Genomic DNA, 13,338 nt, shown 5'->3' with positions numbered 1-13,338 from the left:
TTCAATTCTAAATGTGTGCAGGTGTCTTTGTGTAAATCATATAAAAATTTATCTAAAACCTATTAAAACCTGTCAGAGGGGTTGTTTGGTTCTCTTCTGTGTCCCAGTTTTGGTGTGCCCATCTCCACCACAGAGCGCTTGTTCGTGCCCAGAATATTTTCTTTAAAAACAGTGTTCCTGCGAAGTGTCTTTGGATTTAAAAATAAGAAAAGCAGTGTTAGGCAATGTATCTGAAAACTCTGTGTGTGTGCAGAGAGATCAGGAGCTCCTATTCCAAACCTGCCAGGTAGCAGTATTGAACAGTTCTGGCTCCTGGCCCAGTGTTTATTTTTATTTTGCCTTTTTGTGTCCTGGTGTGTCTATCCTAGTGCATTATGGATTGCTGTCACTCCTGTAGTCACCCAACACAATGGGGATCTTTCCAGCAGAGGCATTTTGCATCCCCCAAGCTGTATGGAGCAGGCGTGATGTGGAGAAGGAAGTGCAATGCTGTGCCAGGTTATCACATTTGTCACGTTGGCTGCTGGCTAAAGTGCTTGTTTATCTCTTACTTTGTGCTGGCAAATCTCTTTTGCTTAAAAATAAGCATTCAACTTTTGTCTGGAAAGCTGGGCTTCTGGGCCATGAAGAGAAAAGATGATTTCTGAGTGCATAACCCATGACCAAATTCTTAAAGGCATTTTGGTGGCAGGCCTGTGCAGAGGAGCTGGGATTGTCCTGGGTGAGTTCACTGTGCGCCACCATGATGCAGAGCTCATTTCCATGGGCTCTGGCCTTGCTTTTAGAAACACATCATGGTGTGACCAGGCTTTGGGAGTATGGGGATGATGCTTTTTTGGGGGAGCAATGCATTTTTTGGTGTGTCTTGGGCTGCCTTGTGGCTGGAGGGGTCCCTGTGAAACCAGCATCAGGGAGGTAAATCATCTCTGTGCTTCCATCTCATCACTTTGAAACCTGGCTGTGCCCGTTGGCTTTTGGGCTGGCATCCCTCTCTTAAACAGATCTTTTAAATACAAAGATTCCTCCTTTTTTTTTTTTTTCCCCTCCAGTTTTTAAGTGATGGCCTTAAACACAGAGAACTCAGTGTCCTGCTCTTCTGGGAAATGGGGTTGTTCCATGATGGCTTGAAGTCTTTGGCCAAGCATTGTTGATACACAAAAGTGCAGCATCCTGACTGCAGTGCTGTGTGAACCCATTTTTCTCCTTTAATATGCACTTATCTTTATAATAGGGCATTGGAAAACATTCCTCTGAAACCCAGTAACCAGTGGCCTTTCTTACTCATTGGACTACATTCAGTGTTTGCACTAGCACTTCATTAGGAAATAGATAGCTATTTGCTGGGGCTGTAAAAAAAAAATAATTTTTCCTCTCCTTGTACCTTATCTGCTCTTCCTGGACAAAAGTCAAGAGCCTCTTTCCCCTCTCCCCTTCCCTCTTGGGTATACAATTGAATACAAATGATCCAAGGAGTATGATATGCCAGGTATTTTGCACACTCATCTCTGGGGAGCTGATAACAGCAGCCTGTCTCTCTGGAAAGCTCAGCCTCTTGGCTGCTCACTCCTTCCTGCTGCAGTCAGCAGCTTCTTGCAGGGCCAGGAGGCACTCACCTCCCTCATCCTTCCAGCAAAGGACTTTGGAGCAGGCAGTGAGGTTCCAGCTGATGCCTTGAGGTGCCCCTAGAATAATTAATGCTGTAAGAATAATTAATGCTGTAAGAATAATGCTGTAAGCTCACTGATACATTTAGTGGCAAAATTGCAAACCTCCAACCAGCGTGGTAGGGCCCTTGAAAGACATTTCCTTAGCTAGAGGGGGGAAATGAGCTGCTCCTGACCAGCTCTGGAGATGGTGGGAAGCCAGGTAGGAAGATGCTCTAACTTCCTCTTTTTCCAGGAGAGTCTCCCAGTGGCTCAGGTGGAAATACAATACAATACAATACACCAGCCCTGTATTGTCCCAGCTTTGACAGCCTTTCCATCACAGTTCTGACATTCCCATGGCAGTGAGAAGCTGGCTGAGTAAATTCCCTTTGGGAATAAGGGAGAGGGATGAAGTGGCATGTGCTTCTCGGGCTGAAACCATGGCCCACGGCTCTCAGCAGCGCTGCACCAGCTTTTGTTCCCCTCTGTCCTCCTGAAAGGAAGTGGTGAAAGGCAGCCAGGCCGCCTTTATTTCTGTGAAATGGAGTGAAAGGAGTGAGGCAACCCATCGGAAGCAGAACATTAGGAATATTAGTGACCTTAGGTGATCCCTGCAGGGCTGGGAGAGGAGCAGGCGGGAAGGACGCCCTGTCCTTGTTTGTCACGTTAGCAGGCTGTCACCCATGTTCTGCAGGGCTTGTTTGTCTCCCTTGAGAAGGAGACATCCGTGTTTCCTGCTGTGGGAGAGCAGCTTCTCCAGAAGGGTTGGACAGGCCCTCCACAGAGGCACAGCCAGATTTCAGCCAGCTCTACTTGCACCAGCCTGCCCTGGCTGTACAGACACCTTGGCCAACTTCTAGCAGGTTTCCTGTGTTTTCCAGTCCCACCTCTCAACCCTTGGGACCCTCTTTGCTCCTTTGTCAGCTTCTGTTGAGGGCTGTGCTGGGAAGTCACCTCTTGTTGGAACCTTGCATGGACAGGCGTTTTCCAGAGACCATGCAACAGCACTCGTGCCTGTCTAGCAAGGCTTTTGGGATGTCATCATAAGCACTTTTCTTCCCCCGTCCCACGGTGCAGGCTGGATGAAGATTTGCACTTCCCCAAACCCCATGTGGGAGAGGAAGGACAGAGGGTGGCCTTGAGAACCAGAATGTCTGAGAAAAGCCACAACCAAAGCCCAAAACTGCTCCTTCCAGGTTCTCAAGAGAGATGGAAAACTCTGCCCCTGTGTCTGTACTGAAATACTCCCAAGCCTGAGATGATGTTGTGCTTCTGGGGCTTGACTCAGCTGTGTAGGGGATGGAGGGGGAGGAAAAAGCTGTTCAAGCATAAGCTTTGCCACTTCATAGGCTACATGTGGTCTCTCTTCTGTGCTGTTCTGCTGAAGGGCTGTGCTTGAAGCTTGGCAGAGTCCTCTGTCCTCGCAGATATGGGGAACAGAGGCTGGGAAAATACTGCAGGAAAAGGGCTGGAGCAATTCAACCAGCAGGGCTTAAAGTAAAGTGTTGCTGCCATACCTCACCAGTCTCCATTCCTGTGAAATGTTTACAGGGAGAAGACCCTCAAACCCCTGGCAAAAGCCCAGCACCACGAAGGTCCCGTGGTTGCACAGACAGCTGTGGCACCGTCAGATCCATGGGCCTTGGTTTGGTTGCTGTGAGCCTGGGTTTGAGGTGTTCAGTCCCTTGTGTTGCACAGCATGGCTGCAGCTGGGAGGGCAGAGCACTTGTTAGAGAGCTGATTGCTGGATATACCAAGTACTGCCTGCCTTGGGCTGAACCAGGCCTTAAAAACCAGGTCCCAGTGTGTCATCATGGCTTTGAACCTTATGGGTTTTTTGATTAATGCTTTTGGATTAAAGCAACTGAGACTTGAGGTTGACATTCATTGCTTGCATGACCTTTTTTTTAAAAAGATCTCTGCTCCTTGCAGAGACAAGACATCTCTGGGCAGTAAAACTTCATTCCTGATTGTTCTCCCAGTCCCTGGATTTTCTATGGCCCCTGAGCAGCCTATAAAGCTCTAGACTAGCATTAAATGGCAACAGTAGATCACCTCCTTTCCCTTTCCAAGGCTGCTTAATTTCAGGAGGAAGAGTGAAGCCTTGCTGAGCTGAGCAGGAAGAGGAGCTTTAGATGTGCTTTGCTATCTTGTGCTGGTGGCTGCTGGTGGGACCTGGGAAAAATGCCACCAGTTCTTTTTATAGTTTAGTTTGCAAGCTGTATTTCTTGGCAGAGAAGATGATCATTGGTCTGTTTTTATTCCTTTGGCATGATGAGTCATCAAAGATGATATCAATTAGAGAACTAATCTCCCTTGGTGGCAAATGATGTAAGTTCTCTGGTTTGCCAAGGGTTTGTTCCATGCTAGAACTGGATTGAGAGGTGCTGGTTAGTGGGTATGGAAGCTTAAGCTGCTTATCACCTTTCTGTGCATGCAAAAGAATTGATATTCCCAACTGGGCAGATGAAGGAGCTCTTTACTGGATATTGAAATTCTAACTGGAGAAAAATTCTGCTTCTGAAAACTTAACTGTGAGCTGCCAGCTTTGAGTGCAGCCACACTGCACTTCTGATACAACTGGAGATGCCTGTGCTGTGGGATGTGGAATCTTTAAAGATGGGAGGATGCAGAGAATTCCTTCTAGTCTGTTTTAAGAGCTTGAATGAGAGATACAGGCCTCCAGGGGCTCTCCAAAATGCAGTTTATTCCATCCAAGAGGTTACAGCAGCCCAGGGAGGTGGGTGACAGAGCTGTGCCTACAGCTGTCAGCTCCAGCTGCAGGCAGGCCTGCAGACCCTGAGTTTAGGTTACAGTGCATTATGTACTTTCCTTTGTTGAGCATCTTAATACAGTAGAACCAATCTATACCTTAACTTTTATCTATAGCCTATCATAACTACTGTAATTACCATATTCATGTTACTGTTCTTCAGTCACTAAAAGTTAGTACATTACAGTTTAAGCTAGAAGTTGTTTTTCAGTTTTCTTGCAGTGGAAAATTCTGACACCTTTTTTCTACTGGTAATATTGGCAGACTTGTTTGCCTGTGCTCTCTTCCTGCTTGGTAAAAACATCTTCTTGTTTGAGGTGGGTTTATCCTTTGCTCTAAGTCATAAAAACTCCTTCTAACTAACACACCCTTTGCCTCCTTGGTTATCCAGAAAGACTGGCTCAGCAATTCTTTTCTTCTATATCAAAACTTGCATCCATCTCTGTTCCTTCATCAGACTCTACATTTAAAAATCTTTCTGCTAAGCATACAGATTGTGAGGCTTTCTCGTCAAACTTTCATCCTTCCCAACACTTGTGAATGGCTTAAATGTGGTGGGCAGACAGGCAGCAAACTCTTCATTTTGATACCTTTCTACTGTCTTTAGTGGAAGTGGAAACACTGCCTTGAAAACTGATGGTTGAAGGAGGTCAGAAAATGGCTGGAGAGCTTTCCCTGGGAGCTGTGCTTCCTACTGATCTCTGCGCTGCCATCACCTTATAAGGAGCTCCTGGGAGCCTCATCTTGCTGATAAATGTGTGGGGTGCTGGGTGAGAGCTGTTCAGAGAGCTGCATTTGGCATTTCCCTGCAGGGAGCTCATCGCGAGGAGAGGAATTCCTCGCGCACACCCTTGGTTTGCGCAACGGCCCGGTCGAGAGGGCAACCCAACCCAACGCAAGGGTTGATATTTATATCTCCCAGTTCCCATCTTGTGCAGGCACCAAGGAGGCCTCACTGATGGCTGTTTACAGCCCACGTCAGCAGCTGGAGGGGAGCCCATTTCAAACCTAGCAGCTCGTGCGGTGTTTGACAGCGAAGGGCTCAGCGGAGCGGGCGCGCCGTGGAGGACGTGTGCTGTGCTTAGCAGGGATTTGTCTCCCCTCAGGCACCCAGGGATTGTTTCCAAAGCCTGCTTTAAACACTGGATTTGTCACTCTATCAGCAGTGCCTAGAGGAGCTGGAAAGCTGGGCAGGGATTGACTTGCCTGCACTAGCCTTGAACTTCTTTGTGTGTTGAGATTCCAAACTAAGCCTTGTTAACTAAGCCTTGTTTTTCCCCCACCCTTGGACGGACTAGGAACAGGAGGAAAAGGCTCATAACTACAAGGAAGGAAAGGGAAAGAGCAGAAAATAATAGGTGCTATGCTATGTTATGAAAACTCCACAGAAATAACTTGGATGTTACCAGTTAAGCTGCTCCTCTGGAGTAATTCAGTGCTGTTCTCCATGACTGTTCCTACCCATGTGTCAGGCTCTGAGACCTGAGGAATTTTGCATCTAGGAAGGGCTTAAATAGTCAGTTGTGTCCCCTGATTTACCCAAGCCTGAATGTGGAGCCACAACTTCTCTCTATAATAAACTCTGTAATAAAAGAAATATGAGATAGACAATAGCAGAGGTGGAAACTATCAATGATGTAAGAAATGTAGTGTGATCTGAGGTGATCTTCTATAGGAGCTCCATGGTTCCAGCTGTGCTTGTAGGATCACTGTCCCTCTCTGTAAGGTCAAACAACCCATAACTTTTGACCATATGACAGCAGCCTTTGGTTAGTGAGCAAAGGATTAAGGAGAGCAACTTAAAAGAACAGTTTCCCGACTTAAATCTGAATTTCATTGTTGTATGAAGTTTGTGTTGGAACTTAAGGTGATGGAAAAACTGATTCTGACCTTTTCTGTTTGATTAAAAGTCTCTCTGAACTTCAGCATGCTGGCTAAATTCCAGTTCCCAGAAGTAATTGCCTTTTGCCAAGCTACTCACCTCCTGTGAAACCTTATTCAGGGAACTTAGTGTAATTATTATCCTTCCCTTCAAATAAATGGTTGTGTTGCACTGTTGATATAATCTGCCTGTCATATTCCACTGTAGAGAGAATTTAATTTTCAAAAACCTCATATATTAGCCCACAAAGCTTGTAGGTACAGATGTTTCTGCTCTAGATCCTTCCCAGAGAGAAGACCACATGCAGTCCCTACTTAGAGGGGTAAAAAGAAAAAAGCCCTTTTTGTTCTTCTGACCTTGTGAAAGCTCTTCTGTGTGAGGATGGGTAGAGAAGGTCATGAGAGGATCAGAGAAGTGAGTGGCACTGGTATGTTCACATGATAAAATCCCCCACCCACAGACAGTGAATGAATCGGTTCCTCTGTGTAACCTCCTGGTTACAATTGTTAGGTAACTGAGAAGTGCTCTGGGAAAAAGGAAGCCCTGCTGGACACAGATAACTCCTTGGAGTGTGGCTCTGTGAGCTGGCAGGAATGTGCACTGCCTGGAGTCCTGGTGGGCTTGGGAATCACATCCTTCCACAGATGGGGGAAACAATGCAGGTGCCTGGGATTGCCCAGGGAGTCCTGACTTGGAAGGAAAAAGGAACAAAAAGGGGGTGTGTGCATGTACAGCTGCTGTCTGGGAAGGGGATGGAGAAATACACACACCTTCTGATGGCCATAGTGGAGAGACAGGATTCCATGCATTTCTATATGGAGAACAGGGTGTGTAAGGGTTGATGTGGGTCTGGTGTTAGTGGGATTCTTTTTGTTTGATGTTGTTTTATTTTAAATTTCCTGAAGAGCCTAGCAAAAGTGAAATGTGCTGGAGTTATCTGGCTGAAGAGGACTGTTCACAACCTGCCTCTCTGGGCACACAGCCCCCCTGCAGCTGCCCTGTCCCCTCTGTAGCAGGGTCCCTGTGCAATCCTATTAAGTAACAGCCTGTTTCTGAGTGCAGTGCTGTGTTTTTTCCTCTCTACAGTGCCAGGTGGTTGCCGAGGGGTTGCAATCAAACCCCTCTGCACCTGACCTGTGTGGGCAGAGCTCTGTGCTGCTGCCCTGCTGGCCCCTCTGGGTGAATCCTGCAGGAACACCCTGGAGAGGCTGGCACAGGGATGAGAGGAGCAGGCAGGAGCATGGAATGTGCTGTGATGGCAGCTAAACTGGGGGTTACTGGGTAGCTGAGCTGGCATGACACAGTGTGCTGGCTTTTCCCTCAATTTGCATTTATTGCTTTTGCTCTCCACCCTATGATTTCCTTTCGCCCCTCTCTCATCCTGTACAGATGCTACATGGAAACTTTGCCAACTTCTACAGCTCACACCCCCTCTCCAGATGCTTTCCCAGGACTATCCTAAGTGATGTCCCTGTCTTACTCCATGCCTCCCACTGTCCCACTCTGGGGATAGCTATCACTGTCATGAACTTCCACAGAAAATGAAGACAGAAATAGAATTAGTCAGAAAGATTTGAGACTGAGGTTTTTTGCATCCATTCCGGATCTTGATAAATTCATAGCATTCTCATTTGTGACTGGCAGGAAGGAAATCTTTCAATATATTCTTTTTTCTACTGAAATGTGGTGGTTACCTCTCCCTGTATTGAACAAGGTGGATCACAGACACAATTCCTCTTGCTTTGGCAAGAATGGAGGTTGTGATTAGACTGCCAAGAGAGAAAGATGTTGCAGATGTCACCCAGTCATTGAGCAGTGCACACCCGAGTCCAGCTGGGCTGATCTGTACATGCACTTTTGGGAATGTGCATAAGCATAATCTCCTCCCTTTGCTGCACTTACAAATAAGCTTTTTTTTTTTTTCTTTTCAGCTGCATTTCATTTCACTGTAAAAAGAAGCAGACAGATCTGGCCTTTCTTTTTTAATAATGTCTTAGGACCAGGGTACAAAAAAGGTTAATGCATTAATTTTTAAGACAAGTGATAAATGTACTGCAATAAGCACATCCTACATACACAGAATATATTTCTCTATATAATATGAACACAAGAGATATAAAATAAGTTATACTTATCTTGGTTTTTCATCACAGTAGGAGCTCAGCTTATATAAAGTGACAACAGGATCGGAACAACACGCTGCTCCAAAGCAACAACAAAAACCAGAATAGTGCGCGCGCACGTTTATGTTGAGGCAGTGAAACAAGAAATGGAGGAAATTCTGCTAAAATCAGGTCTTGGAAACAAAAATTTCATAGAGCATGAAAGAAGTGGGGAAGGTCTCTTGGCTCAGGGTACAAGTTCTGGAGGGGATCAAGTGTAAGTGTGTGGTGAGCAGAGTGTGCGAAGGCTGACACCTTGGCTGGGTTTGTGCGGGGGCAGAGCAGAGCAAGCCCTGCCAGTGCCCCTGTGTGTTCTGCCCCTGTGGTGGATCCAGTGTGGGGTTTGTGTCTGTGCAGTGAGGAGGGGGCTCGTGGCTGTCACTGTGCACGATGAGAGCAAACACGAATCACTTGACAGGAACCACAGACACCAGCACTGGTCAAAGAGCAAACAGGACCCACTGGCTGTGCCATGCTGGGTCAGCCTGGAAGCAGTGCTCCTCCCTTCCACCCGCCTCATGCCCACCTCTAGGGCCCTCCCTTGCTCCCCTTGGAGTGTTGCTCTCCTGGCTGCAGAACAATCTCCCCTCCTGGGGATGGAATGGGAGGTGGTGGTGACTGGGAACTCAGTGCCTGCCCCACAGTGAACAACGAGGAACTCCAGCTGCCCAGTTCAGAGCTCTTTCAGATTTTATTGATGTATTTTTCTATAAGGACAGGGGAAGAACTTTTGTAAAACTTGCATCTTAACGGTGAATCAAGCTTCCTAAAGTTCTTAACTCTGGGGTTTAGTATCTAGTGTTTTAGTGTGGGCTTATGTTAATTAGGAAATGCTCTTTATTTTGGCCAATAGCTTGAAGACCTTGTGGTTTCTCTTAGTCTCCTGAATTTTGCAAGACCCATTAAAAGGCAGAAGGTGCAGCCAAAGCTCAGGAGTGATACTGGCAGTTAGCAGATTTCTATTAGTGCCTATTCCACTCTCCAAAAATGCAGTCCTGTTCAGGTTTTCTTCTACTCTCGCTTAACAGAGTCTCCTACTTTGCAACATCCTTCCTTTACCTTCATATTTACAGACTACACGTTAGAAAGCAGGGACAGTACACTGGAAGAGTTAATTGCATATCATGAAGGATTGGACTTTTTTGTTCTGCTTTAGATTTTGTTCTTCATACAGCAAAGTAGGTACAAATCCAAACGTGATCTCACATCTAAAGGTATAATTTAAGTAAACATGTTGCTCTAGATCTTTCATTTTCCCCTTCCCTTCCCCTCTCCCCTGTAACCTTTCTTTCACTCTGTTATTTTCCTCTTGGACGGAGGGAGGAGATGGGAAGGGAGCTCATTTGGCAGCTCATGACCCTCCAACTTGACTTTAATGAGATGATTCGCCAAGGCAAACTCCTCATCATCCAGCATGCCATCTTTGTCGATGTCAGCCAGTTTCCAGATCTTGCCCAGCACGGTATTGGGCAGCTTGGACCTTACCATCTCCTTCTTGGCGTTGGCACCAGTTATTTTGCCGTCGACGGGCGAGAGCGTGTAGAAGATCTCGTCGTACATGGGCTTGTCCCTGGCCACCACCCACTCGGCGTCGTCGATGCCCTCGCCGGCGCCCTCGCCGTAGCCGTGGCCGAAGGGGCCGTGCAGGGTGCCCTCGAAGGCTCCTCCCTTCACCATCTGCGTGGGCCGCTGGGACTCCTCCTGGCGCACCAGCACCATCAGCTGCGCGATGTCGTTGGCCAGCATGTCTTCCACCGTCTCCAGCAGCTTGCTCTTCAGCGGCTGGAACTTGCTAAAATCCTGCGCTTGCAGCTGATCCTGAAAAATGGGACAGCAGGGCAAGAGGTGAGCGACATGGAGGAGTAATGGTGCGCAGGGGGATGCCTGCCTGCTGCTGCTGCAGAGGAGTGGGGAGCTTGGCATTCCTTCCTCTGACAGCCCCGCGTTCAGCATGGCATGGGGCCTTGCTCTCATTTTAATCCTCCCTTAAGTCCTACAGAAAATGACCAAATAGTTCAAGGCAAACTGGTTGTGTGCTCTACGTTCCCTCCCCCTCTGCGCTCTGGGAAGGAGATGCCACCTGGCAAAAGACCACTGCACTCATCACCATGCAGTGCATCTTTCAGGTTTCATCATGACAGTAGCACAGCTACAAGAAGTGATGAGCAGGTCTTTACAGCATGGCTCAGATTCTGTAATTTCACAGCTAAGGAAAAGGGCTTTGAGTAGGGCCTGCAGAGAACTCTCTTCTAGCTGCAGAAAGATCTACAGCTTTATCTTTCACCCTCTACTCATTAAAATCATTAAATCCACACTATTCACTCCAACTGGATAAGTACAGGTTTGTTTTTTTAACACACATTTTAACAAGCACTGAAGGAGATCTATTGGCCACACCCCACAGATCTCATTCCCAACAATTTAGGGAGACTATTTTTTCAGAAATAGGCAAATACTGTTTTCCATAGGTAACTAGTAGCAACCTCAAGAGCTAGAACTCCTATCAGGTTTTTGCTTGGACTGAAGCCACACAGCAATGCAGCAGTGTCCAGCACTGCTTGAATGTACAATACAAGGCTCTGATCCAAGGGCCTTTGAAGTTTTTGACTTCTGTGAACCCTGGGCCAGTTCTCCGGTCTGCAGAACAAAAAGCCTGCTTCTCTGCTGAAAATAGAAAAGGGGCTTAAAGTTTTTACACCTTCCTTTCTCTCCTTCTAGAAACAAAGAGTTAAGTAGAAGACAAATATAGCTCTTGAGGAATGTGCCATATGTAGCCCTTTCAGGACACAGCTTTCCTTTTGTTATAAATTGCTTAGGCCTGAAAAATCTGCAAATGGAACCTGGAATTAAAAATAAAGAAAAACAGAAGAAATCATTTGCTGTAAATTGCTATTCAGGCAAAGATACCAGAAATGAAAGTGAAGCTGTAATGCCTCACATGAGCTCTATGTGTAAGAAGTGCTCATGCCCAAATATAGCCTGCAGATATTTTAAGGCACATTTCAACATTAGAGCAGGCTTTTCCCAGAGGTGGCAACAATCAATGTCTGCATGGCTCTGTTGTATTCCCTGCAGTTACTCCAATGCTCTCTCCCTGGATGTTTGCCAGGATTCCAATGCTTACCTGCATCTTCCTCAGGTTAGGGAAGTCTCCTGGTGAGATCTGATGCTCCCGTTCAATACGGGCATAAATATCTCCCAAGTTGTTAACGAGCTCCTTCTTTTTATTGTCTTTCCCAAACATTGAGGGCATTTCCTTCTTTAGGGAACTGATGATGTAGGCATGGACCTGAAGGGAATTAAGTTATATGAAATGAAGGCAAATGTTGAATAGCACATCAGAAAACTCTTCTCAGCAGAGTATCTGTGCCCAGGACTTGCCTCCATCTTGTCCCACCCCAAAGAACAAGCTCATCTCCTCAGCTTGCCTGGACCTAGGGATTGTTATTCCAGTGCTCAATGCTCAGCTGTGTGCTCTGTCTGTGCTGAGACAAAACCAAGGTGTTGTCCTGAGCATACAGACAGTGACATTCATATGCACTTTCTGGAGGGAGTGGTGGGGTTTTTTTCTTCTACTGGGCATGGCCTTTAAGGGAACAGTCCCTTCCCAGTCCAAACACACAGGTTCAGTGTTTTAGTACGAATACCAGTCCTTAACTTATGCAACTCATGGCTTTTTTTTTCCAAGGGTGAACCAAGCATTTTTTCTTGAAATGAAGACCCTTGCACTGAAAGCTTTTGAGGGATCTTTTGATCTCTCTCCTCAATTGATGTGGGTTTTTTTCCTGTATTTTTAAGGGCTTCTTTCAGTTCATTTCAAATACTCAGGGATACTACAGGCTTATTTATCATTTCTGTGTCTCCACCTCAAATGTGGTGGAGATATGCATCCATCTTAGTCAGGTATCTCTCTTGGCTAAGAAAGTTTTAAGTAAAAAACCTAGAGCTTATCAGTTCCCTTGGTGTATGATTCTGACACACTGAATTGGTCCTAATTCTCAAGTTGCTACCACAGAGCAACTGCTTTCTAGATGCCTTCAAGTGCTACCTGGTTTATCTGTAGTTACCTTCCTCACTATGGCCCACCATGACTGACACACCAAACATAGGAATTGTTTTCTTTCTCTATTGGCATAGGGCTCATATGCTGGGCCTGACTTAAATGGGATGGAAAAAGAGTAGGATCCACCAGCTCTGCAAGCTGAACTGGCCAGAACCACTTCTCCATGGGCTGCCTGCTGCAGACAGCCCACAGCGAGTGCTTGGGGCTTGTGTGTGTGTAGCACTCCTACCTTGGCCAGGCGCGCTCGCTTGATGAGATCATTGAGCTTCCTGAGGGCAGCGTTGCGGGGCAGGCTCTGGATGTCCCTGAACAGGTCCTGCTCCTCCGCCTCAAACAGCTTGCGGTTGTCGGGGATGAGCAGGGGGTGGGACCAGAAGGAGCCGATGTAGACTCGGATGACCTCGGGAGTGTTGACGATCTTCCCCAGGGACCACATGAGGGCACCGTACACCCGCATCAGCTGCTGAGTCTCTATCTGGTCGGCCTTGTTGAGTACAACTCTCATCTTGTCCTCGTGGTTCTTCAGGGCCTTGATGACCTCAGAGAATTCATCAGAGATGTCCAGCTTGTGAGCATCAAAGAGGAGAATGATGCGGTCGACCCGCTCTGCGAACCACTCCAGTACAGCAGCGAAGTCATAACCTGCAGGGGGGCAGGAAGAGCAGAGATGCAGCAAATGAGGGAGTTGAGAGGCTCCCTGCACCTAACTGAGGGTAAGCTTGCAAGGAAGTGGCTTTCCCAGTAGAGCAGGTAGCTTGATAAGGAGATGAGGCACTGTCCATACAGTTAAGGACAGGTCTTGTCCTCTCCAC

At 46.9% G+C, this 13,338-nt stretch overlaps 1 protein-coding gene across 1 annotated transcript in view; it reads right to left on the bottom strand.

Moving 5' to 3' along the window:
• Positions 1-8,268: 8,268 nt before the first annotated feature.
• The window catches only part of EHD3 (EH domain containing 3), a 29,615-nt gene continuing 24,545 nt past the window's right edge, over positions 8,269-13,338 (bottom strand). Inside the window, exons 4-6 of the mRNA XM_005488463.4 lie at positions 12,756-13,168; positions 11,588-11,752; positions 8,269-10,281 (exon numbers count right to left, since the gene is read on the bottom strand). Of these exons, the coding sequence (XP_005488520.1) occupies positions 9,754-10,281; positions 11,588-11,752; positions 12,756-13,168 (1,106 nt within the window). The 3' untranslated portion in view covers positions 8,269-9,753. The remainder of the gene's footprint in view (positions 10,282-11,587; positions 11,753-12,755; positions 13,169-13,338) is intronic.

This window comes from Zonotrichia albicollis, chromosome 3 (assembly GCF_047830755.1).
Source record: "Zonotrichia albicollis isolate bZonAlb1 chromosome 3, bZonAlb1.hap1, whole genome shotgun sequence".
In the NCBI taxonomy this organism is placed as follows: domain Eukaryota; kingdom Metazoa; phylum Chordata; class Aves; order Passeriformes; family Passerellidae; genus Zonotrichia; species Zonotrichia albicollis.
This window is presented reverse-complemented; position numbering and strand designations above follow the sequence as displayed.